The 24,308-nt window shown below is 43.2% G+C and overlaps 1 protein-coding gene and 1 pseudogene across 2 annotated transcripts in view; one reads left to right on the forward strand and one right to left on the reverse strand.

Moving 5' to 3' along the window:
- PRIMPOL (primase and DNA directed polymerase) overlaps positions 1–24,308 on the reverse strand; it is a 51,061-nt gene that overhangs the window by 14,156 nt on the left and 12,597 nt on the right. For both annotated transcript variants that reach the window (XM_013975388.2, XM_018041883.1), the window contains 2 exons: positions 17,845–17,992; positions 11,273–11,560 (listed from right to left, as the gene is read on the reverse strand). In XM_013975388.2, coding sequence (XP_013830842.1) covers positions 11,273–11,560; positions 17,845–17,992 — 436 coding nt within the window. The remainder of the gene's footprint in view (positions 1–11,272; positions 11,561–17,844; positions 17,993–24,308) is intronic.
- LOC102177305 lies at positions 6,558–7,048 on the forward strand (annotated as a pseudogene).

Genomic DNA, 24,308 nt, shown 5'->3' on the forward strand with positions numbered 1-24,308 from the left:
GTCAACAAGAGTCCAAAATGCAGTACTTGGATGCAGTCTCAAAAACAACAGAAGGATCTCTGTTTGTTTCCAAGGCAAACCATTCAATACCACAGTAATCCAAGCCTATGCTCCAACCACGAATGCCAAAGAAGCTGAAGTTGAGCCATTCTGTGAGGATCTATAAGATCTAGAGCTAACAGCAAAAAAAACAAAACAAAACAAAACAAAAAACCCATGTCCTTTTCATCATAGGGGACTGGAATGCAAAAGTAGGAAGTCGAGAGATACCTGGATTAACCAGCAAGTTTGGCCTTGGAGTACAGAATGAAGCAGGGCAAAGGCTACCAGTTTTGCCAAGAGAACGCACTGGTCACAGCAAACACCCTCTTCCAAGAAAACAGAAGATGACTCTACACATGGACATCACCAGATGGCCACTCCTGAAATCAGACTGATTATATTCTTTGTAGCCAAAGATGGAGAAGCTCTATACAGTCAGCAAAAACAAGACTGAGAGCAGGCTGTGGCTCAAATCATGAACTTTCTATCGCAAATTTCAGACTGAAATTGAAGAAAGTTGGGAAAACCATTAGACCATTCATATATGACCTAAATCAAACCCCTTATGATTACGCAGTGGAAGTGACGAACAGATGCAAGGGATCAGACCTTATAGACAGAGTGCCTGAAGAACTATGGACAGAGGTTCGTAACACTCACTGTACAGGAGGCGGCGAGCAAAACCATCCCAAAGAAAAAGAAATCCAAGGAGAAAAGTGGTCATCTGAGGAGTCTTACAAATAGCTGATAAGAGAAAGGAAACAAAGGAGAAAGAGAAACATACCCAACTGAATGCAGAGTTCCAGAGAATGGCAAGGAGAGATAGTCTTTTTCAGTGAATGATACAAAGAAATAAAGAAAAAAGAAACAGAAAAGACTAGAGATCTCTTCAAGACAATTAGAGATACCAAGGGAACATTTCATACAAAGATGGGCATGATAAAGGACAGAATGGCAAGGACCTAACAAGCAGAAGAGCTTAAGACGACGTGGCGAGAATACACAGAAATACTATACAGAAAAGATATTAATGACCCGGATAACCACAATGGTGTGGACACTCACCTAGAGACAGACATCCTGGAATGTAAAGTCAGGTGAGCCTTAGGAAGCATAACTCCAAACAAAACTAGTGGAGGTGACTAGTGATGGAATTCCAACTGAGCTATTTGAAGTACTAAAATATGATGCTGTTAAAGTGCTGCACTCAATATGTCAGCAAATTTGGAAAACTCAGGAGTGGCCAGAGGACTAGAAAAAGTCAGTTTTCATTCCAATCCCAAAGAAGGGCAATGCCAAAGAATTCTCAAACAACTGCACTCATTTCACATATTAACAGAGTAATGCTCAAAATTTTCCAAGCCAGGCTTCAACAGTACATGACTGTAGAACATTCAGATATTCAAGCTGGATTTAGAAAAGGCAGAGGAACCAGAGATCAAATTGCCAATAACTGCTGGATCACAGAAAAACGAAGAAAATTCCAGAAAAACATCTGCTTCATTGACTATGCCAAAGCCTTGGACTATGTGGATCACAACAAACTATAGAAAAATCTGAAAGAGATGGGAATACCAAACCACCTTACCTGCCTCCTGAGAAATCCATATGCAGGTCAAGAAGTAACAGTTACATCCAGACATGGAACAATGGACTGGTTCCAAACAGGGAAAGGAGTACGTCAAGGCTGTATATTGTCACCCTGCTTATTTAACTTATATGCAGAGTAAGTCATGTGAAATGCTGGACTGAATGAAGCACAAGCTGGATTCAAGACTGCTGGGAGAAATATCAAGAACCTCAGATGCAGATGATATCACCCTAATGGCAAAAACTGAACACGAACTAAAGAGCCTCTTTCACTAAAGAGGTGAAAGAGGAGAGTGAAAAAGCTGGCTTAAAACTCAGCATTCAAAAGACGAAGATCAAGGCATTCCGTCCCATCACTTCATGGCAAATAGATGGGGAAACAATGGAAACGGTAACAGACTTTGTTTTCTTGAGCTCCAAAATCACTGCAGATGGTGACTGCAACCATGAAAATAAAAGATGCTTGCTCCCTGGAAGAAAAGCTATGACAAATCTAGACAGCATATTAAAAAGCAGAAATATTTTGCCAACAAAGGTCTGTCTATTCAAAGCTATGGTTTTTTCAGTAGTCATGTATGGATGTGAGAGTTGGACCATAAAGGCTGAGTGTGGAAGAATTGATGCTTTTGAACTGTGGTGTTGGAGGAGACTCTTGAGAGTCCCCTGGACTGCAAGGAGATCCAACCAGTCCATCCTCAAGGAAATCAGTCCTGAATAATCATTGGAAGGACTAATGTTGCAACTGAAGTTCCAATATCTGGCCACCTGATGAGAAGAGCCAACTCACCAGAAAAGACCCTGATGCTGGGAAAGATTGAAGGTGGGAGGAGAAGGGGACGACAGAGGATGAGATGGTTGGATGGCATCACTGACTTGATGGACAAGAGTTTAAGCTCTGGGAGTTGGTGAAGGACAGGGAAGCCTGGAGTGCTGCAGTCCATGGGGTCACAAAGAGTCGACAGGACTGAGCAACTGAATAACAACACTACTAACGTAAGTCGGCTGTGTTTGGCATTTACTTCTCCAATACCTGCTGCTGCTGCTGCTGAGTCACTTCAGTCGTGTCCGACTCTGTGTGACCCCATAGACAGAAGCCCACCAGGCTCCCCCATCCCTGGGATTCTCCAGGCAAGAACACTGGAGTGGGTTGCCATTTCCTTCTCAATGCATGAAAGTGAAAAGTGAAAGTGAAGTCACTCAGTCGTGTCCAACTCTTAGCGACCCCATGGACTGCAGCCTACCAGGCTCCTCCATCCATGGGATTTTCCAGGCAAGAGTACTGGAGTGGGGTGCCACTGCCTTCTCCGCCTCGACATTTCCCAAGGGCAGCTGTCATTAACCCAGACCCAGGTCCTATGAATTAAACTCCTGTGATCTCCATGGGATTAAGCTGTAGTTCCCAAAGATGGCCACAAGGCGGCAACACTTTTCCTTGCCCACGTCAAGCCCTCTTCCTAAGCTCGCAGCCTCCTAGGTTCTAAGCACCCACAAGAATGTACTGCGAACCCCTAAGATAAGTGTGGACGGGGTGCCTGTGTGATGCTTTAGAACTCAAACGCTTTAGTATTTTCTCAGGCACAATCCATTAATTCACCAACCAAGAAGCGAACTCTCCTTCACGGTGCGGTGGCCCCAGGAAACAAAGGTGGGTGGACAGAAAGTGCTGCCGCCTTGTGGACATTTTAGGAACTACAGCTTAATCCCTGTGCTAACAGGACCTCAATTCACATCTGGGTTTGGGTTAATGACAGCTGCTCTCAGGAACGTCCTGGGGCAGGTACTGGAGAAGTAAATTCCAAACACAGCCGACTTCCAGGAAGCCAACTGCCAAAGGTAAATTGTCCTCAACCACTTTAAGAAGAAAAGGAAAAACAATTTGAACCTCCACCCCGGGGAAAATGGTAAGCATCCCTAAGTGCCACAGGAGTGTCAGTCAAAAGGCCAATGGGAAATCACATCCCACCAGGCACAATGGTCATCTTCCCAACTCTAAAAACAATAAACGCTGCCAGAAGAGGCCGCCTAGAGAAGAAAGGAATCCCCCTAAGTTGGTATGAATATAGACTGGAAGCAGCCAGTATAATGGAGAGGCCTCAAATGACTGAAGAAAAACTGTCACCATGGGCTAAGCCTAGAATCGGATGTTCCCACACCGGGGCCTGTATCCTGAGAAAGCCATACGGCAAAAGCACGTCCAGCAAGGAACAGTGCAGCGTCATTCCCAATCGCCAGGACACAGCCAGCATCCCCAGCAGGAGATCAGAGCTTAAACAGGACGTGCCACTTAGATGCGGTAGGCTATTTCTCATTCCTGTAAAACCGCCACTTAAGTTACAGAATTATGACGCTGGTGGCCGCAGGGATGGGCTCATACACTAAGGAAGTCAGTCACGCAGAGGCAGAACGTGATGTGCGAGGAATTCTCCAGGTAAACGGAAAGCAGACATACAAGGCAGCTAATCTATAATGCAGAAAGAGACTAAGAAATCAAAGTCAAACAAATGGTTTCGGTAAAAAAAAGAAACCAAAGTGAAAGAGTGGAATGAATCAGGAGGTCTGTATGTAAACTGAAAACTCAGTATCTGTAACAAATAATCCACAGTGATTATACCCTTTCTTCCTTCCTTCCTTGGACATATACAGGGATTCTGTATCTCTAAGAGAGAATCCACAAAATTTATCTCCTCTCTTCCAGCTTGGTATTCACAGAAAAGTGTCTCTGAGATTAACAATACACAGCGACCTGAGGAACACCATCTGCTAGATGTTCTACGGCAAAAGTCCGAAAAAACAGTAGAGCTGGCCCACAGGTAACATAGCACCCCAACCCGGGGCTGTGCGCCGACAGCCACCACAACACAGCAACTCCACTATGTACTTCAAAGGAGCATCGGCAAGGCGTTAAGGAAAGGAAAGGAAAGCAGCGCCTCCTTGATCATCTCCCACCTCCCAGACTAGGGGTGCTGTCCCATCCCTGGCAGGCTTGGGTCCCACTGCTCAACATAGCCGGGCTCGGTGCCCTGGGTGGAACCCCTTGAGAGGGTCTACGGTGTGCCAGGTCTGGCTGGGACAAGAGGCCGGTGTGGCATCAAGTCCTCGAGGAATTTCAAAGCAAAATTCAGCCGGCCTGCATCTCGCCTGTGCTGGGGATCCCAGCTGAAGCCTCCTTCCTGAGAGTGGAGCCTCCTAGCATCTCCGCACCTGCAGCTGTGTGCTGTGGAGCCTGAACAGATTGGTCTGGACGGGGCACCTGTGTGATGCTTCAGGGGGAAAGAGTAGGTCCTTTGAGCATTTAGGTCCTGTGACCTAAATGGTGATGGTGAAGGACAAAGAAGCCTGGTGTGCTGCAGTCCTTGAGGTCGCAAAGAGTTGGACATGACTGAGTGTGGCCTCAGGATAAAATGGTAAGTGAGAAAAAGTGCTCCCGCTTTGTGGGCATTTATCGTAACCAGAACTTAATTACCGAATGCTCATAGAACCTAAATTCATAAAACCAGGGGTTTGTTTTAAAGACAGCTGCCCTAAGGAAATGTCCTGGGGCAGGTACTCAGTTCAGTTGCTCAGTCGTGTCCGACTCTTTGCGACCCCCATGGACTGCAGCATGCCAGGCCTTCCTGTCCATCACCAACTCCCAGAGCAGGTCAGGTCCACTGAGTTGGTGATGCCATCCAACCATCTCATCCTCTGTCGTCCCCTTCTCCTCCTGCCCTCAATCTTTCCCAGCATCAGGGTCTTTTCTAGTGAGTTGGCTCTTCTCATCAGGTGGCCAGATATTAGAACTTCAGTTGCAACATTAGTCCTTCCAATGAATATTCAGGACTGATTTCCTTCAGAATGAACTGGCTGGATCTCCTTGCAGTCCAAGGGACTCTCAAGAGTCTTCTCCATCACCACAGTTCAAAAGCATCAGTTCTTAAGTGCTCAACTTTCTTTATAGTCAAACTCTCACATCCATACATGACTACTGGAAAAACCATAGCCTGGACTAGATGGACCTTTGTCAGCAAAGTAATGTCTCTGCTTTTTAGTATGTTGTCTAGGTTGGTTATAGTTTTTCTTCCAAGGAGCGAGCGTCTTTTAATTTCATGGCTGCAGTCACCATCTGCAGTGATTCTGGAGCCCAAAAAATAAAGTCTGTCACTGTTTCCATTGTTTCCCCATCTATGTGCCATGAAGTGATTAGACTGGATGCCATGATCTTTGGTTTCTGAATGTTTGAGTTTTAAGCCAACTTTTTCACTCTCCTCTTTCACTTTCATCAAGAGGCTCTTTAGTTCTTCTTCACTTTCTGCCATAACGGTGGTATCATCTGCATATCTGAGGTTATTGATATTTCTCCCAGCAACCTTGATTCCAGCTTGTGCTTCATCCAGCCCCGCGTTTCTCATGATGTACTCTGCATATAAGTTAAATAAGCAGGGTGACCATAGATAGCCTTGACGTACTCCTTCCCCAGTTTGGAACCAGTCTGTTGTTCCATGTCCAGTTCTAATGGTTGCTTCCTGACCTGCATACAGATTTCTCAGGAGGCAGGTCAGGTGGTCTGGGATTCCCATCTCTTTCAGAATTTTCTACAGTTTGTTGTGATCCACACACTCAAAGGCTATGGCATTCAATAAAGCAGAAGTAGATGTTTTTCTGGAACTCTGTTGCTTTTTTGATGATCCAACGGATGTTAGCAATTTGATCTCTGGTTGCCCTGCCTTTGGAGAAGTAAATTTCAAACACAGCTGACTTCCAGGAAGTCTACTGACAACAGTAAATTGTCCTCACCCCCTTTTTAAAAAAAAAAAAAAAAGGGGGGAAAAACAACCTGAAACTTCCACCTCAGGTAAGATGCTAAGCATCCCTAACTGCTGCAGTAATGTCAATCAAAAGGCCAATGGCAGCCCGCAGATCCCTTCCCTTCTGTAGCCATCGCTGAAGTTCCAGCTGCCAAAATGAAGTTCAATCCCTTTGACTTCTGACCGAAGCAAAAACCAAAAAAGACATTTCATTGCACCTTCCCACATTCACAGGAAAATTATGTCTTCTCCTCTTTCTAAAGAACTAAGACAGAAGTACAATGTTCCATCCATGCCCATCCGAAAGGATGATGAAGTTGAGGTTGTACGAGGGCACTACAAAGGGCAGCACACTGGCAAAGCGGCCCAGGTTTACAGGAAGAAATAGGTCACCTACGCTGAACAAGCGCAGCGGGAGAAGGCCACTGGTACGACTGTCCACGCGGGCACTCACCCCAGCAAGGCGGTTATCACCAGACTAAAACTGGACGAAGACTGCAAAAAGATCCTCGGACGCAAAGCCAAACCCCGCCAAGTAGGAAAGGAAAAGGGCAGATATAAGGGAGAAACAACTGAGAAGAAGCAGGAATGAAGCCATCTTGTCTACAGCTTTCATTAAAAACTGTTAAAAAAAAAAAAAAGTCAACGGGAATTCACATCCCACCCATCACAATGGCCATCTTTCCAACTCTGAAAACAATCAATGCTGCCAGAGAAAGCTGCCTGGAGAAGCCAAGACTGCCGCTAAGCTGTCGGTGGAAATAACACACTGGCAGCAGCCAGTACAATGGAGAGGCCTCACATGACTGAAGTGAAACTGATAAGACAGGCTAAGCCTAGAATCTGACTTTCCCACACCAGGGCCTGTATCCTGAGAAAACCACAGAGCAAGAGGCACATGAGCCCCAAGGAACGCTGCAGCGCCGCTTCTAATCGCCAGGACCCACAACCAGCATTTCCAACAGGAGATCAGAGCTTAAACAGGACGTGCCACTTAGATGCGGTAGGCTATTTCTCATTCCTGTAAAACCGCCCCTGAAGTTACAGAATTATGACGCTGGTGGCCGCAGGGATGGGCTCATACGCGAAGGAAAGTCAGTCATGCAGAGGCAGAACATGGTGCATGAGGAATTCTCCAGGTAAACGGAAAGCAGACACGCCAGGCAGCTAACCGACAATTCAGAAAGGGAGTCTGAAAAGGCAAAGTCAAACAGATGGTGCCGAAAAACGAAGAAACCAGAGTGAAGGGCTGGAACCAGTGAGGAGGTCAGTATGTAAATCGATAGGAGATCAGTATCTGTAACAAAAAATCCACAACGATTACCCTCTTCCTTCCTTCCTTGGACATATACAGGGATTCTGTATCCCTAAGAGAAAATCCAGAAAACTTATCTCCTCTCTTCCTGCTTGGTATTCACAGAAAAGTGTCTCGGAGATAAATGATTCCTAAGGACCTATGCTCACCACTCTGCTCGAATTTCTAGGGCAAAAAGTTCGAGAAAACAGTAGAGCTAGCCCATAGATAACATAATACCTGAATCAGGGGCTGTACGCTGACAGCCACCACAACACAGCAAATCAGCTACAGGAGAGCATTGGCTAGATGGTAAAGAAAAGCAGTGCCTCCTTGATCATCTCCCACCTCCCAGACTACGGGTGCTGGCCCATCCCTGGAGACTGAGCAGGCTTGGGTCCCGCTGCTCAACGAAGGTGGGGTCCACACAGCCGGGCTCGGTGCCCCGGTTGGAACCCCTTGGGAGGGTCTACGGTGTGCCAGGTCTGGCTGGGACAAGAGGCTGGTGTGGCATCAAGTCCTCGAGGAATTTCAAGGCAAAATTCAGCCGGTCTGCATCTCTCTTGTGCTGGGGATCCCAGCTGAAGCCTCCTTCCTGAGAGTGGAGCCTCCTAGCATCTCAGCACCTGCAACAGCGTACTGTGGAGCCTGAACAGATTGGTCTGGATGGGGTGTCTGTGTGCTGCTTTAGAGGGAGAGAGCAGGTAGACTCACAGCCTTTCATGTTTGCTCAGGCACAGTCCATTCCAATTCACGCCCAGGAGGCCAACGCTCCCCATGGCCCTGGCTGCTGCAGGAAACAGAGGTGGCCGAGACAGTGCTCAGCCTCGGCACGGCTTCTGTGTTGCTGTTCAGTCATCAGTCGTGTCCGACTCCTTGCAACCCCATGGACTGCAGCACGCCAGGCCTCCCTGTCCATCACCAACTCCCAGAGCTTGCTCAAACTCAGGGCCACCGAGTCGGTGATGCCATCCAGCCATCTCATCCTGTCGTCCCCTTCTCCTCCTACCTTCCATCTTTCAAAGCATCAGGGTCTTTTCTAATGAGTCAGCTCTTCACATCAGGTAGCGAAAGTATTGGAGTTTCAGCTTCAGCATCAGTCCTTCCAGTCTTTCAACACCCAGGACTGATCTCCTTTAGGATGGACTGGTTGGATCTCCTTGCAGTCCAAGGGACTCTCAAGAGTCTTCTCCAAAACCACAGCTCAAAAGCATCAATTCTTCAGGGCTCAGCTTTCTTCACAGTCCAACTCTCACATCCATACATGACCACTGGAAAAACTGCAGCTTTGACTATATGGCCCTTTTCAGCAAAGTAATGTCTCTGCTTTTAAATACACTGTCTAGGTTTTTCATAGCTTTTCTTCCAAGGAGCAGGCGTCATGTCATGGCTGCAGTCACCATCCGCAGTGATTTTGGAGCCCAAGAAAAAGTAAAGTCTGTCACTGTTTCCATTTTCTGTAACTACTACATAATCCCTGGTGTTCAAAGGACCTCACTCCACAGGACCTGGGTTTGGGTTAATGACAGCTGCCCTCAGGAAACATCCTGGGGTAGGTACTGGAGAAGTAAATGCCAAACACAGCTGACTTCCAGGCAGCCAACTGCCGAAGGTAAATGTCCTCACCCCCTTTAAATAACCTACTAAACATCACAGCTTAGCTTAGCCTACATTAAACATGCTCAGAATGCTTACATTAGCCTACCGCTGGGTAAAGCCATCTAACATGAGGCCGGTTTTGTAATGCAGTGTTGAATATCCCATGCGACTTACTGAACGGCATACTGAAAGCGAAAAGCAAACCTGCTGTCCGCATACAGACCCCGTGCAAGCGCATCAGTCTCCCGATCTTGCAGGAGCTGCAGCTCGCCGTCGCCACCCAGCTTCAGACGAGCGCGACACACACCACACATCACCAGGCCAGGAAAAGGTCAAAACTCAAAATTCAAAGTATGGTTTCCACTGAATATACCACTTTTATATCATCGTGGAATCAGGAAGTGGAGGAAAAAACCTAAGTGAAGCCATCAATAAGTCGGGGACCATCTGTCTGAAAACTCTAAAGACTCCAGCAAAAATCTGTTAGAATAAATGACTATAATAAAGCTGCAGAAAATAATATCGATGTATAGAAATCTGTGGTGTTTCTACACACTAATAACAAACGTCAAAAGAGAAATTAAGAAAACAATCCCATTTACAATTGCATCAAAAAGAATAAAATATCTAAGAATAAATCTAACCAAAGAAGCAAAAGACCTGTGCACTGAAAACCACAAGCACACTTCTGGGCTACAGTGGGATCAGTTCCAGAACGCCACAATAAAGCAGATACCAGAACAGAGTCCCACGGAATTTCTCATTTCCCAGTGCATATTAAAGTTATGTTTCCATTACACTGAAGTTCATTCAAGGTGCAAACAGTATTGTCTTCAAAAATGTAAAAACCTTAATTATGAAATACTTTCTTACTAAAAAGTGCTATCATCTGAGCCTTCAAGTCATCGCAGTTAACATCAAAGACCAGTAATCATAGGTCATCAAAACAAATATAATAACAGTGAAAAAGTCTGAAATACTGCAAGAATTACCAAACGTGAAACAAGACACAAAGTGAGCAAATGCTGTTGGAGAAATTTTGATATTAATTAATTCATAAAACTAATTGGTAAAAAAAATGCAGTGTCTGTGAAATATAATAAAAGGTATGGCTATTATACTTCTAAATTCTTATAGCTGGTCTTAAGAGGTGCTGGGAAGACAGGCCATACAACAGAAACACTTTCCTACTCTCAGCCTGGCTGGCCTGGTAACCTTGCCTATGGTTTAAACTCAGTTTTCTTCAAGCTACAGACACTGAAGCTCTCTGAATTGCTCTAACCATCAATGGAAAAATGCTGCTCTTAACAGCTTTTCAAATCATAAGCTAGAGCTCAATACCAAGTCAGGTTTAGGTTGCCAAATGGAAGCTCAGTTGAATTAGGGGTGCTGACTGGCCTGCGTGCTACCTCACAAGGCTGAGGTCTCACGCAGTGTTTCATACATACACCCTCGGATTCAGCAAGCAGAAAGGGGCAGGGCAGAAGAGAGCCAGCTGAAGAAGCCTGGTGCAGTCACAGCAGGAAGCTGAGGAGGCAGCCCCTGCAAAGCTCCTCAGTGCAGAACATGCCAGCCTTACTCTCCCCACCGAGCATGTCATTGTTACACTGTATCTGTTTTTTATAGGTTATTTCATCTAATTAAACCTGTCACCAGTGCTGGAGACTGCTGACCCAGCTGTGCCCCTGTGAGCACTTCAGAGCAGGAGCCGGCCACAACCACCCTCCTCCGGAGCGCCGGCCAGCCTGTCTGTGGGTCCCCCAGGCCCTCTCTGAGATCTCAGCCCAGAAACCTCCGAGAGTTCCAGCAACTGAGCTCACGGATCCCATTCTGCTCGTGACCCTGCTCTCACCGAGGGGCAGTGCTGGGGGTGAGGATTCTAGGCGAGTGAAAAGCGGGCACGGAGCAGTGCCTCACAGCAGCACACAGCTCCGTCTAACAGAAAGCGGCCAATTCCACGTACCTAGATCCACGAAAAGGCGCTTTTCTCCCATGTCATTCTTCACTATTAAAAACGAAAGACCAGGACTGCTTTGCTGAGCCGACCCCAGCCTCCCCAGTTTCTCTGAATTCGATGTCCCGCTCTTTCCTACGTCGTTATCTGTGGACATTTTACTAGAGCAAGTTCCTTGTTCACTTGCTGTTTCAGAAAAATGGGTAAATTCACAGCCTGTCGTCTCTGGGGTCATATCATCATCTTCACTGGCAATTAAGTGAAAAGCAGGCTGCAAGATTTTTCGCACAAAATTACCTAAAGGAAAAATAAAAAGGTTAATCAAATTCTTTTCTGCAAACCATACCAAGATCTAGGCACAGAGCCACACGTGGCAATTTTACGCAGCAGGGCTTCTATTTTTGATTTCTGGTTTTAAGGTTGAGTAGTTATTACAAATTGTAACACACGTCTCCTATGTGTCCTTCCTCTGTTTAATCTTTAACTTTTTAAACTCCCTTTCGCAAGGGAGCTTGTGTAACTTATGATCAAATCTCAGAAGGGAAGGTTAATGTGAGGTTCGTCACTGTTGCTAGTGTGGGCCTGGGTCTAATGCTCTGTCACCAAAAACGCTCTTTGGTGAATACAAACTGCATAGAGTTTACATTCAAATCAATGACTAAAGAATTTTATTTATTAATAAAATACATAAAACAAGTCTTATATGTGTGAACAGTGCTCTGTCAAGCTCTGCCATACTCTCCTGATCAGGAGGTCAGCAAATTTCTCAGAGCTTGCTTCTCTCTCCTTTACCTGCCCTGACATCCCCAAGAACCCCGACATTCGCAGCCATCAGTTTAAGGTTCATGCTCCTCCTCCCTGCTTCTATGTGGCCATGAGCGGGGTTGTGGCCCAATAACTAACATCCAGAACTAAAGCAAGTAAATACATTTACTGTATGTCAAGATTTATTCTAAGAGCTCTAAGTATCAGTAGTGATATCTGTACCTAGAAAAGATGGTATGACAGTCCGGAGCCTCTTTAAACGTTCATATATTGTTTATACCACAGAAATCAAGTAAATAATTTGGTTAGGCTGTTTCATGCGTAGCAACAGAGGACAAATGCACCACTGTAAGAAAAGCTAAACTGTAATCTTTGAAGCTAGTACAGTCTGCGTTTGTTACTTATTTACCAGACAGCTTGAACCCTTAAATTACAAGATACACATGCTCTAAGTTCAAAATTCTTCCTCCAAATTAGACTCAATTAGTTCCTTAATCAAAGGAACAAATTCACTATCTTGTATAACACTAAGCATCAAAAGGAAAGCAAAAGCATTTGATGCTTGCAATCGTATCAGACAAGATTATCTCTGGGATGAGGGAAACAAATACTGAATTAAAAAAAACCATGCTATATCAGAGGATAATAAAGCAAAAAACTGATAAAGTCAATTTTCCTGGAAATGTACAAAAAATTACACCTACGTGACAGAAAGAACGCATGGTTACTGAACCAGCTGTAATCGTGATATATCAAAGGACAGTAAAGCAATAAATTGATAAAGTCCATTTTCCTGGGTATCACTTGACACTTCAGAAGGCGTGGCTGTGAAGGCCATGCTGAGCAGATGACCTGACCTGACCTCAAGCCTCTGACCTGTGGCACGGAGCCAACCAGGCTAGGCTGGGACCACGGAGGGGTCACCTTAACGCCAACACCGGCTCCGCAAACAGCTCTGCCCTCTGCTGCCCTTCCCCGGGCCGTGTTTCCCTCCCCTCATCATTCACACAGGGACTACTGGCTGGGAATAACCCAAAAGAACATATCAATCCTAGAATGTCAGGTTCTGTGGCAGGCTGGCAGCAGAGGGCTTCAAGCAGACCAGATCTGTCCATCCTGCTCACAGTCTGTGCTCTTACACTAGCCTGATCCCTCTCTCCGAAAGGCTGACAACAGGGAATAGAAACACTGAGAGAGAGGAACCCAAGTGGAGAGCTGGGGTTACTTCACAGTCTCTGCACCTCTGGTTCTGGCCGCTCATAATGCTAGAGGATCGAAGCCTCAGACGGCACCCCGCTTAATCACCTGGGACTCTCTCTCCCACTCTCGCCACCCTAGATTCCCACTGCTCCCCACATTAGTCACAGACTCGTCTCTGTACTTTTGCTTACGTTGCTGACAGTAAAGCCTTTCTTATTTTAGTCTGTATGATGGAATTTGCTTTGAAGCCCAGTTTGACTGTCAGCTGCCTTGAGAAAGTCGCTGTAGCAGAGACCAAGTTCCCTTCTCCCCTTCTTCCCCAGCAACAAATCTCAATCTTTAGCCTTGGGGCTAGGAGTCACAGAGCAGACTGTGAGGAGTAAACAGGAATCAAAGAAATGTCCTGCTGAGGGCTCCTTCGCCACACCCTGACGGCAGAGCCCACCTAACGTGAAGTCATTCATTCAGCAAATGTTACATCACTACTTGTATTTATGATTGTTATCTTATTAATGTTATTGATAAAGACATTATTACCTGATAAGATCTGGAAATACAATAGTAAGAATCAATCCATGCCCTAAAGAAACATTAACAAGAAGAGAGAAAACAAAACAAAAACAAGAAATTACCCTGGAAAGCGGTGGATGCTTTGACATAACAGGTCCTGGATGCGCTCTGCAACCCAGATAACACACAAACCCAAGTCTTCGGGTTTGAGAGGTAACAGACACGGCTTCTCAGATGACAGTACCTACACTGAATCTCAACAGACCAAGCGAACTGGCCAGAGAGCGGTGACAAAAGTGCAAAGCACCAGGGGGCATGTGGCCGGGTGGGAGCATGTGGCCGGGTGGGAGCTGAGTGAAGGGCGGAGGGAGAAGAGCCAAGCGGCCGGAGACGAGGCCAGCACCCCGTGGGCCGCACCTTGCGAGCCAGGGCCTCTGCACCTTCCCCTGAAGGCAAGGAAAGATCCTGGAACAGTTCCAGGCACACAAGTGGTATGACCAGAGCACTCTCGCTATCGGACTAGAGGGAGTGAGTGAGAGCATCTCTACTGAGGTAACTGGGAGGACGCTCACAGTGCTCAGATACACGTGTCACAGGAGAAGGAGCAAGTCTGGAGGAAAAGACAAGGAGTATGCTTAGAGACAGGCTGCGTTTGAAGTGTGGGGGGTGTCTACCGTGAGACCAATCTTGGCTGCAGATAAGATGTGAGGGTCATCAACACACAAATGGGAACTGAAGCCATGAGTGGATGGTCACGAAGGTCACAGACAGAAGGACAAGGACAGACTGGATAACGATCAATACCCAAGGGATGACAGCTTGGATATTAGCAAGTAGTGACTCTAGAGTACAAACTGAAGCAGGGCAAAGGCTAACAGTTTTGTCAAAAGAACACACTGCTCATAGCAAACACCCTCTTCCAACAACACAAGAGACGACTCTACACATGGACATCACCAGACGGTCTTAACTGAAATCAGATTGATTATATTCTTAGCAGGTCAAGATGGAGAGGCTCTATTCAGTCAGCAAAAACAAGACTGGGAGCTGACTGTGGCTCCAATCATGAACTCCTTATTGCCAAATTCAGACTTAAATTGAAGAAAGTGGGGAAAACCACTAGACCATTCAGGTATGACCTAAATCAAATCCCTGATGACTATACAGTGGAAGTGAAAAATAGATTTAAGGACTAGATCTGATAGAGTGCCTGATGAACTATGGATGGAGGTTCGTAACACTGTAAAGGAGGTGGTGACCAAAACCATCCCAAAGAAAAAGAAATGCAAAAAGGCAAAACAGTTATCTGAGGAGACCCTACAAATAGCTGAGAAAAGAAGAGAAGTGAAAGGCAAAGGAGAAAAGGAAAGATATAAGCATCAGAATGCAGAGTTCCAAAGAATAGCAAGAGGAGATAAGAAAGCCTTCCTAGGCGATCAATGCAAAGAAATAAAGAAAAACAACAGAATGGGAAAGACTAGAGATCTCTTAAAGAAAACCAGAGATACCAAGGGAACATTTCATGCAAAGATGGGCTAAGGACAGAAATTATATAGACCTAACAGAAGATATTAAGAAGAGGTGGCAAGAATACACAGAAGAACTGTACAAAAAGGTCTTCAAGACCCAGATAACCACAATGGTGTGATCACTGACCTAGAGCCAGACATCCCGGAATGTGAAGTCAAGTGGGCTTTAGGAAGCATCACTACAAACAAAGCTAGTGGAGGTGATGGAATTCCAGCTGAGATATTTCAAACCCTAAAAGATGATGCTGTGAAAGTGCTTCACTAAATATGCCAGCAAATTTGGAAAACTCAGCAGTGGCCACAGGACTGGAAAAGGTCAGTTTTCATTCCAATCCCAAAGAAAGGCAATGTCAAAGAATGTTCAAACTACCGCACAATTGCACTCATTTCACATGCAAGGTAATGCTCTAAATCCTTCAAGCTAGGCTTCAACAGAATGTGAGCTGAGAACTTTCAGATGTATAAGCTGGATTTAGAAAAGGCAGAGGAACCAGAAAACAAAATGCCAACACCCACTGGATCACAGAAAAAGCAAGGGAATTCCCACAAAATCTATTTCTGCTTCACTGACTGTGCCAAAGCATTTGACTGTGGAAAGCAGCAAACTGTGGAAAATTCTTAAAGAGATGGGAATGCCAGACCACCTTACCTGCCTCCTGAGAAACCCGTATGCAGGAAAAGAAGCAACAGTTAGAACAAAGCATGGAACAATGAACTGGTTCAAAACTGGAAAAGGAGTATATCAAGGCTGTATACTGTCACCCTGCTTATTTAACCTACATGCAGAGTACATTACGGCAAATGTCAGACTGGATGAAGCTCAAGCTGGAATCATGATTGCCAGGAGAAACAGCAATAACCTCAGATATGCAGATGACATCACTCTAATGGCAGAAAGCAAAGAGGAACTAAAGAGCCTCTTGATGAAAGTGAAAGAGGAGAGTGAAAAAGCTGGCTTAAAAGTCAGCTTTCAGAAAACTAAGATCGTGGCATCCAGTCCCATCACTTCATGGCAAATAGAAGAGGAAAAGGTGGAAACAGTAACAGACTTTATTTTCTTGGGCTCCAAAATCACTGCAGACGGTAATTGCAGCCATGAAATTAAGAGACGCTTGCTCCTTGGAACAAAAGCTCTGACACCTTGGAAGAAAAGCTCTGACAAACCTAGACAGTGTATTAAAAAGCAGAGACATCACTTTGGTGACAAAGGTCCACACAGTCAAAGCTATGGTTTTTCCAGTAGTCATATACGGATGTGAGAGTTGGACCATAAAGAAGGCTGAGTGCCAAAGAACTGATGCTTTCAAACTGTGGTCCTGGAAAAGACTCTTCAGAATTCCTTGGACAACGAGATCAAACCAGTCAATCCGAAAGGAAATCAACCCTGAATATTCACTGGAAGGACTGATGCTGAAGCTCCAATGTTTTGGCCACCTGATGTGAAGAGCTAACTCATTGGAAAAAACCCTGATGCTGGGAAAGATTGAAGGCAGGAGGAGAAGGGGGCAACAGAGGATGAGATGCTTGGATGGCCTCATTGGCTCAGAGAATATGAGTTTGAGCAAACTCCAGAAGATAGTGGGGGACAGGGAAGCCTGGTGTGCTGGAGTCCATATGATCTCAAAGAATCAGACATGACTGATCAACTGAACAACAACTAGGGATTAAAGAGAGAAGAAATATCCAACTAAGCAAACAGAAAATGGGAAGATAATGAGTCCCTGGTACACAGCACACTAGGCCACTTGACCTCGTGTTACCCTACTCTAACAATTAGACCTTTGACTTTTATGCCAGTTCGTTAATAGCTATGTTCATACCTTTGCCCTTGGTACCCTTGAAATTGTCAGATAGTTGTTCTGAATGGATTACCTGTTACCTGAACTTTCATCAATCACCTGCCTGCCCTACCTCTACTAAGACATACCCTCAGGAGTTTGACTTTTATTCAGACCTTGGTTTTCAGTATTTCCTTTCTGCCTATTTGTTCTCCTGTGCACCAATTTCACTCATATCTGGGCCTGTACCCCTAAATGTTCAGTCCTGGAATTAATCCTCTGGCTATATTTTCAGGGTTACACATCTAGACTTCTCCCCACCCTAACATTTGACCTGGAACAACAAACGAGGCTTCATGAGTGTGGCCTGGAACTCAAGCCCAGCCCTCATGTATTAAAGGATAAAGCAATGCTAAAATGCTAAAGCAAAGGTCAGAAATCCCAATCTGAGGCATCACAGGTAAGACCTGAATTGGGTCTCTCCTGCATTACCCGGAAAAATTCTGAAATGACTCTCCTTGGAATAAAAACCAGGCCTGTGGCGTGCATGACCATCCCAGTATCCAAAGCAAGAGGCACCACTGCCAAGGATACCCTGAGTACACGAATCCATCTAAACTGTGTTGGGCACAGAGTCAGTCTAGAACTAGAGGCGAGTACCTAAAACGTGAAAGTCATGATGTACTCTTTAGGGTAGGTTAATTAATGACATCGAAAATGTGACAAATACAAAACTTCAAGAAGAAAGGAAAACATAAGTTTTCAGTATAACTGCAACTTAAAAAGACAGCTCGCTTACCAACATGAACATTATCTTTAAACGCCACATCACGGAGCTGAAAGATTAAATGGCGGCTAAATTTTTCCTCAGTGCTAGAATCCAAGTTGAGAACATCTTCAGCTGAACAGTTAACTGTATAAAACTCTTGAAGTGCTTTACAAACATGCTGAGAATGCAAGGAAAATTAATTAAACATTTTTAATTTGTTTTAAAATTTTTTCATAAGCAAAATTCAAATCTTAGTACAAATAAACCTAACCTATTTTGATATCAGATTACATAACAATTTGTTGAATTACTTTATTGAAATATGCATATTTAAATTACTACACTTTTTTTTTTAAACTTTATTTTGCTTGATAATACTGTATTGGTTTTGCCAGACATTGACATGAATCAGCCATGGGTGTACATGAGTTCCCAATCCTGAAGCCCCCCTCCCACCTCCCACCCTGTATCATCTCTCTGGATCATCCCCGCGCACCAGCCCTAAGCATCCTGTATCCTGTATTGAACATAGACTGGTGATTTGTTTCTTACCTGATAGTATATATGTTTCAATGCCATTCTCCCAAATTATTACTACATATTTATGTTCAAAAATTCATAGGCTCTCCAGATTAAAGGCCTCTCAAGATTCAAATAATTTACCTTATATGTTAATCTCTAAAAGCAAAATAAAAATATTTTTAAGCAGCTCTTTAAATATTATCTATGAGTTAAAAAGTCACTAATTCTGTTGTTTATAATTTTAGTCTTCAGAAAGTTCCTCACATACACTGAGCCCAAATCTACCTCCAAGAATAAGGCCTCCGGGGTTAGATAATGATAATAAAGGCAGTTATGCATCACAGCAAAGTAGCGAGCGCAGGGTCAGGAGGACACGGCTAGAAATCAGAAAGACCAGAAACTATGTCAGGAAGCGGGAAGCAGGGAGTGAGCTGAACACCTAGCGTTTCCATGTGATGCTGGGAAGGAAGCCCAGCAACCCCGCGAATGAGGTGAGGCCTGGAGCCCAGGAGGGGTCCTGGAGAAACGGCCGCAGAGCCGTGGAGAAAAAGTCAGCAGCGGGAAAGGACTGCAGGAGCCCCCACCCTGGCCACAGAGCAGAGGGCGGCAGGGGCTCCTCCTGAGGCAGAGATCAAGCCCCGAGCCTTTGGAGTGGGAGCACTGACTCCCAGACCCTAGACCACCAGAGGACTAACCCTAGGGAGGATCAAACAGTGAGAACTCGCACAAAGGAAACCACTCGAATACAAGACCCGGCATCACCCAACCACCAGTAGCACCCTATTCGGGACATCTCATCTAAACAACAAACAAAACAAAATACAAACCCAATCATCAGCAGACAGGATTACCACCTCACTCAGCCTTTCCCATCAGAGGAAAAACAAACAAAACACTCAGCACAAATCTCACCCTATAGGAAGCTTACACAAACCACCGGACCAACCTCAGGAGGACGGAAACCAAAAGGAAGAAAGAATTCAGCCTTGAAGCCTGGGAAAAGGAGACCTCAAACACAGTAAGTTAAAAAAAGAAAAATGAAAAGGCAGAGAAGTACTACACAAATGAAGGAACAAACTAGAAACACAGAAGTCCAAATAAATGAAGAGGAAATAGGCAAACTACCTGAAAAAGAATCCAGAATAATGATGGTAAAGATGATCAAAAACCTTGAAAACAAAATGGAGAAAACGCAAGAACCAATTAACAAAGACCTAGAAGAATTAAAGAATAAACATACAGAGACAAAGAACACAATTACTAAAATTAAAAATACTCTGGAAGGAATCAACAGCAGAAATCTGAAGCAGAAGAACGAATCAGTAAGCTGGAAGATAAATTGGTGGAAGTAACTTCTGAAGAGCAGAACAAAGTGAAAAGAACTGAGGACAGTCTCAGAGATGACTGGGATAATATCAAACGCACCAACTTGGGAATTATGGGGGTCCCAGAGGAAGAGAAAAAGAAAGGGCATGAGAAAATTTTTGACGAGATTATAGTTGAAAATTTCCCCAACGTGGAAAAGGAAATAGTCAATCAAGTCCAAGAGGCACAGAGAGTCCCATACAGGATAAACCCAAGGAGAAACACGCCAAGACACATACTAATCAAACTAACAAAGAGTAAACACAAAGAAAGAATCCTAAAAGCAGCAAGGGAGAAGCAACAAGTAACATACAAGGGAAACCCCATATATTTAACAGCCATCTTTCAGCAGAAACTCTGCAGGTCAGAAGGGAATGGCAGGATATATTTAAAGTACTGAAAGGGAAAAATCTACAACCAAGATTACTGTACCTGGCAAGGATCTCATTCAAAATTAATGGAGAAATAAAAAGCTTTTCAGACAAGCAAAAATTAAGAGAATTCAGTACCACCAAACCAGCTTTACAACAAATGTTAAAGGGACTTTTATAGTCAAGAAACACAAGAGAAAGAAAAAGATCTACAAAATCAACCCCAAACAATTAAGAAAATAGCAAAAGAAACATATATATCAATAATTACTTTAAATGTAAATGGATTAAATGCTCCAACCAAAAGACACAGACTGGCTGAAAGGATACAAAAACAAGACCCATATATGTGCTGTCTACAAGAAACCCACTTCAGACCTAAAGACACATATACACTGAAAGTGAGAGGATGGAAAAATATACTCCATGCAAATAGGAAGCAAAAGAAAGCTGGAGTAGCAATCCTCATATCAGACAAAACAGACCTTAAAATAAACAAGATTACAAGAGATAAGGAAGGACACTACATAATGATCAAGAGATCAATCCAAGAGGAAGACATAACAATTGTAAATATCTATGCAACCTACATAGGAGCACCTCAATACATAAGACAAACACGAACAGACATAAAAGGAGAAGTTGACAGTAACACAATAATAGTAGGAGACTTTAACGCCCCCCCCCCCGCAACTCACACCAATGGACAGATCATCAAAACAGAAAATTAATTAGGAAATACAAGTCTTAAGTGATACATTAGATGAGATGGATCTCATTGATATCTTCAGGACATTCCATCCAAATGCATAATACACCTTCTTCTCAAATGCTCATGGAACATTTTCCAGGATAGATCACATCTTGGGTCATAAAACAAACCTCAGTAAATTTAAGAAAACTGAAATCGTATCAAGCATCTTCTCTGACCACGATGCTATGAGACTAGATATCAATTACAAGGAAAAAACTGTAAAAAATACAAACACATGGAGATTAAACAATATGTTTCTAAATAAGCAACTGGTTACTGAAGAAATCAAAAGAGACATCAAAAAATTTCTAGAAGCAAATGACAATGAAAACATGACAACTCAAAACCTACAGGACGCAGCAAAAGCAGTTCTAAGAGGGAGTTTAGAGCAATGCAATCGGACCTCAAGAAACAAGGAAAACATCGAACAGACAACCGAACTTTACGCTAAAACAACAGAAAAAGAACAACAATAACAAAAAATCAGTAAAAGGAAAGAAATCACAAAGACCTAAGCAGAAACAAATGAAAAAGAAACAACAGTAAAGATGGATAAAACTAAAAGCTGGTTCTTCGAGAAGATAAACAAAATTGACAAACCTCGGCCAGACTCATCAAGAAAAAGAGAAGAGTCAAATCAACAAAATCGGAAATGAAAAAGGAGAGGTTATGACAGACAATGCAGAAATACAAAGGATAAGAAACTATTATGAACAACTATATGGCAATAAAATGGATAACCTGGAAGAAACGGACAGATTCTTAGAAAAGTTCAATCTTCCAAGACTGAACTAGGAAGAAATCGAAATTATGAACAACCCAATTACAAGCACTGAAATTGAAGCTGTGATCAAAAATCTCCCCAAAAACAAAAGCTCAGGACCAGATGGCTTCACAGGAGAATTCTATCAAACATTTAGAGAAGAGCTAATGCCTATCCTTCTAAAACTCTTTCAAAAAATTGCAGGGGAAGGAACACTTCCAAACTTATTTTACGAAGCCACCATCACCTTGATACCAAAACCAGACAAAGACAACACAAAAAAAGAAAACTACAGGCCAATATACTGATGAATACAGATGCAAAAATCCTCAACAAAATTTTAGCAAACAGAATTCAACAACACATCAAAAAGCTCATACACCATGATCAAGTTGGGTTTATTCCAGGGGTATAAGGATTCTTCAATATATGCAAATCAATCAATGTGATACAACATATTAACAAATTGAAAGATAAAACCATATGATAATCTCAATCGATGCAGAAAAAAACCTTTGACAAAATTCAGCACCCATTTATGATTAAAACTCTTCAAAAAACGGGCATAGAAGGAACCTACCTCAACATCGTAAAGGCCATATATGATAAGCCTATGGCAAACATTATTCTCAATAGTGAAAGCTGAAAGCATTCCCCCTAAGATCAGGAACAAGACAAGGGCGTCCACTTTCCTCACCATTATTCAACATAGTTCTGGAAGTCCTAGCTATAGCAATCAGAGAAGAAAAAGAGATAAAAGGAATCCAGCTCAGAAAAGAAGTAAAGCTCTGTTCGCAGATGATATGATACCGTACATAGAAAACCCTAAAGATAGTATCAGAAAATTACTACAGCTAATCAGTGAATTTAGCAAAGTTGCAGGATACAAAATCAATACACAGAAACCACTTGTATTTCTATATACTAACAATGAAAAATCAGAAGGAGAAATTAAGGAATCAATCAATGGTGGTTCACCATTGCAACAAAAAGAATTAAATATCTAGGAATAAACCTACCTACGGAGACAAAAGAACTGTACACAGAACATTATAAGACACAAAAGAAATCAAAGATGACATTAACAGATGGAGGGATATTCCATGTTCCTGGGTAGGAAGAATCAATATTGTGAAAATGACTATATTACCAAACACAGTCTACAGATTCAGTGTGATCCCTATCAAATTACCAATGACATTTTTCACAGATCTAGAACAAAAAATTTCACTATTCATATGGAAACACAAAAGACCCCTAATAGCCAAAGCAGTCTTGAGAAAGAAGAATGGAGCTGGAAGAATCAACCTTCCTGACTTCAGATTACACTACAAAGCTACAGTCATCAAGACAGTATGGTACTGGCACAAAAACAGAAACATAGACCAATGGAGCAAGATAGAAAGCCCAGAAATAAACCCATGCACCTATGGGTATCTTATTTTTCACCTTATTTTTGACAAAGGAGGCAAGAAAATACAATGGGGCAAAGACAGCCTCTTCAATAAATGGTGTTGGGAAAACTGGACAGCTGCATGTAAAAGAATGAAATTAGAACACTTCGTAACACCATACACAAAGATAAACTCTATTAAAGACCTAAATGTAAGACCAGAAACTATAAAAACTCTTAGAGGAAAACATAGGCAGAACACCTGATGACATAAATCAAAGCAAGATCCTCTAAGACCCACCTCCTAGAGTAACGGAAATAAAAACAAAAGTAAACAAGTGGGACCTGATTATACTGAAAAGCTTTTGCACATCAAAGGAAACTATAAGCAAGGTGAAGAGACAACCCTCAGAATGGGAGAAAATAATAGCAAATGAAACAACTGACAAAGGATTAATTTCCAAAGTATACAAGCAGCTCATACAACTCAATACCAGAAAAAAAACCAACCCAGTTAAGAAGTGGGAAAAAGACCTAAACAGACATTTGTCAAAAAGACATACAGATGGCTGACAAACACATGAAAATATGCTCAACATCACTCATTATTAGAGAAATGCAACTCAAAAGTACGATGAGATATCACCTCACACCAGTCAGAATGGCCATCATCAAGGAGTTTACAAACAATAAATGCTGGAGAGGGTGTGGGGAAAAGGGAACACTCTTGCACTATGGTGGGAATGGAAATTAATACAGACACTATGGAAGACGGTACGGAGATTCCTTAAAACACTAGGAATAAAACCACCATATGACCCAGCAATCCCACTCCTAGGCTTATACCCTGAGGAAAACCAAAACTGAAAAAGTCACATGTATCCCACAGTTCATTAAAGCACTATTTATAATAGCTAGAACATGGAAGCAACGTAGATGTCCACTGACAGATGAATGGATAAAGAAGTGGTGGTACGTATACACGATGGAATATTACTCAGCCATAAAAAGGAATGCATTTGAGTCAGTCCTGAGGTGGATGAACCCAGAAACTATTATACAGAGTGAAGTCAGAAAGAGAAAGATAAATATCATATTCTAATGTGCATATACAGAATCTAGAAAAATGGTACTGAAGAATTTACTTACAGGGCAGCAATGGAGAAACAGACATAGAGAACAGACTTATGGACATGGGGAGAGGGGAGGAGAGGGTGAGATGTATGGAAAGAGTAACATGGAAACTTACATTGCCACATGTAAAATAGATAGACAACAGGAATTTGTTGTATGGCTAAGGAAGCTCAAACAGGGGCTCTGTATCAA

The sequence above is a fragment of the Capra hircus genome, chromosome 27 (genome assembly GCF_001704415.2).
Source record: "Capra hircus breed San Clemente chromosome 27, ASM170441v1, whole genome shotgun sequence".
Taxonomy (NCBI): Eukaryota; Metazoa; Chordata; class Mammalia; order Artiodactyla; family Bovidae; genus Capra; species Capra hircus.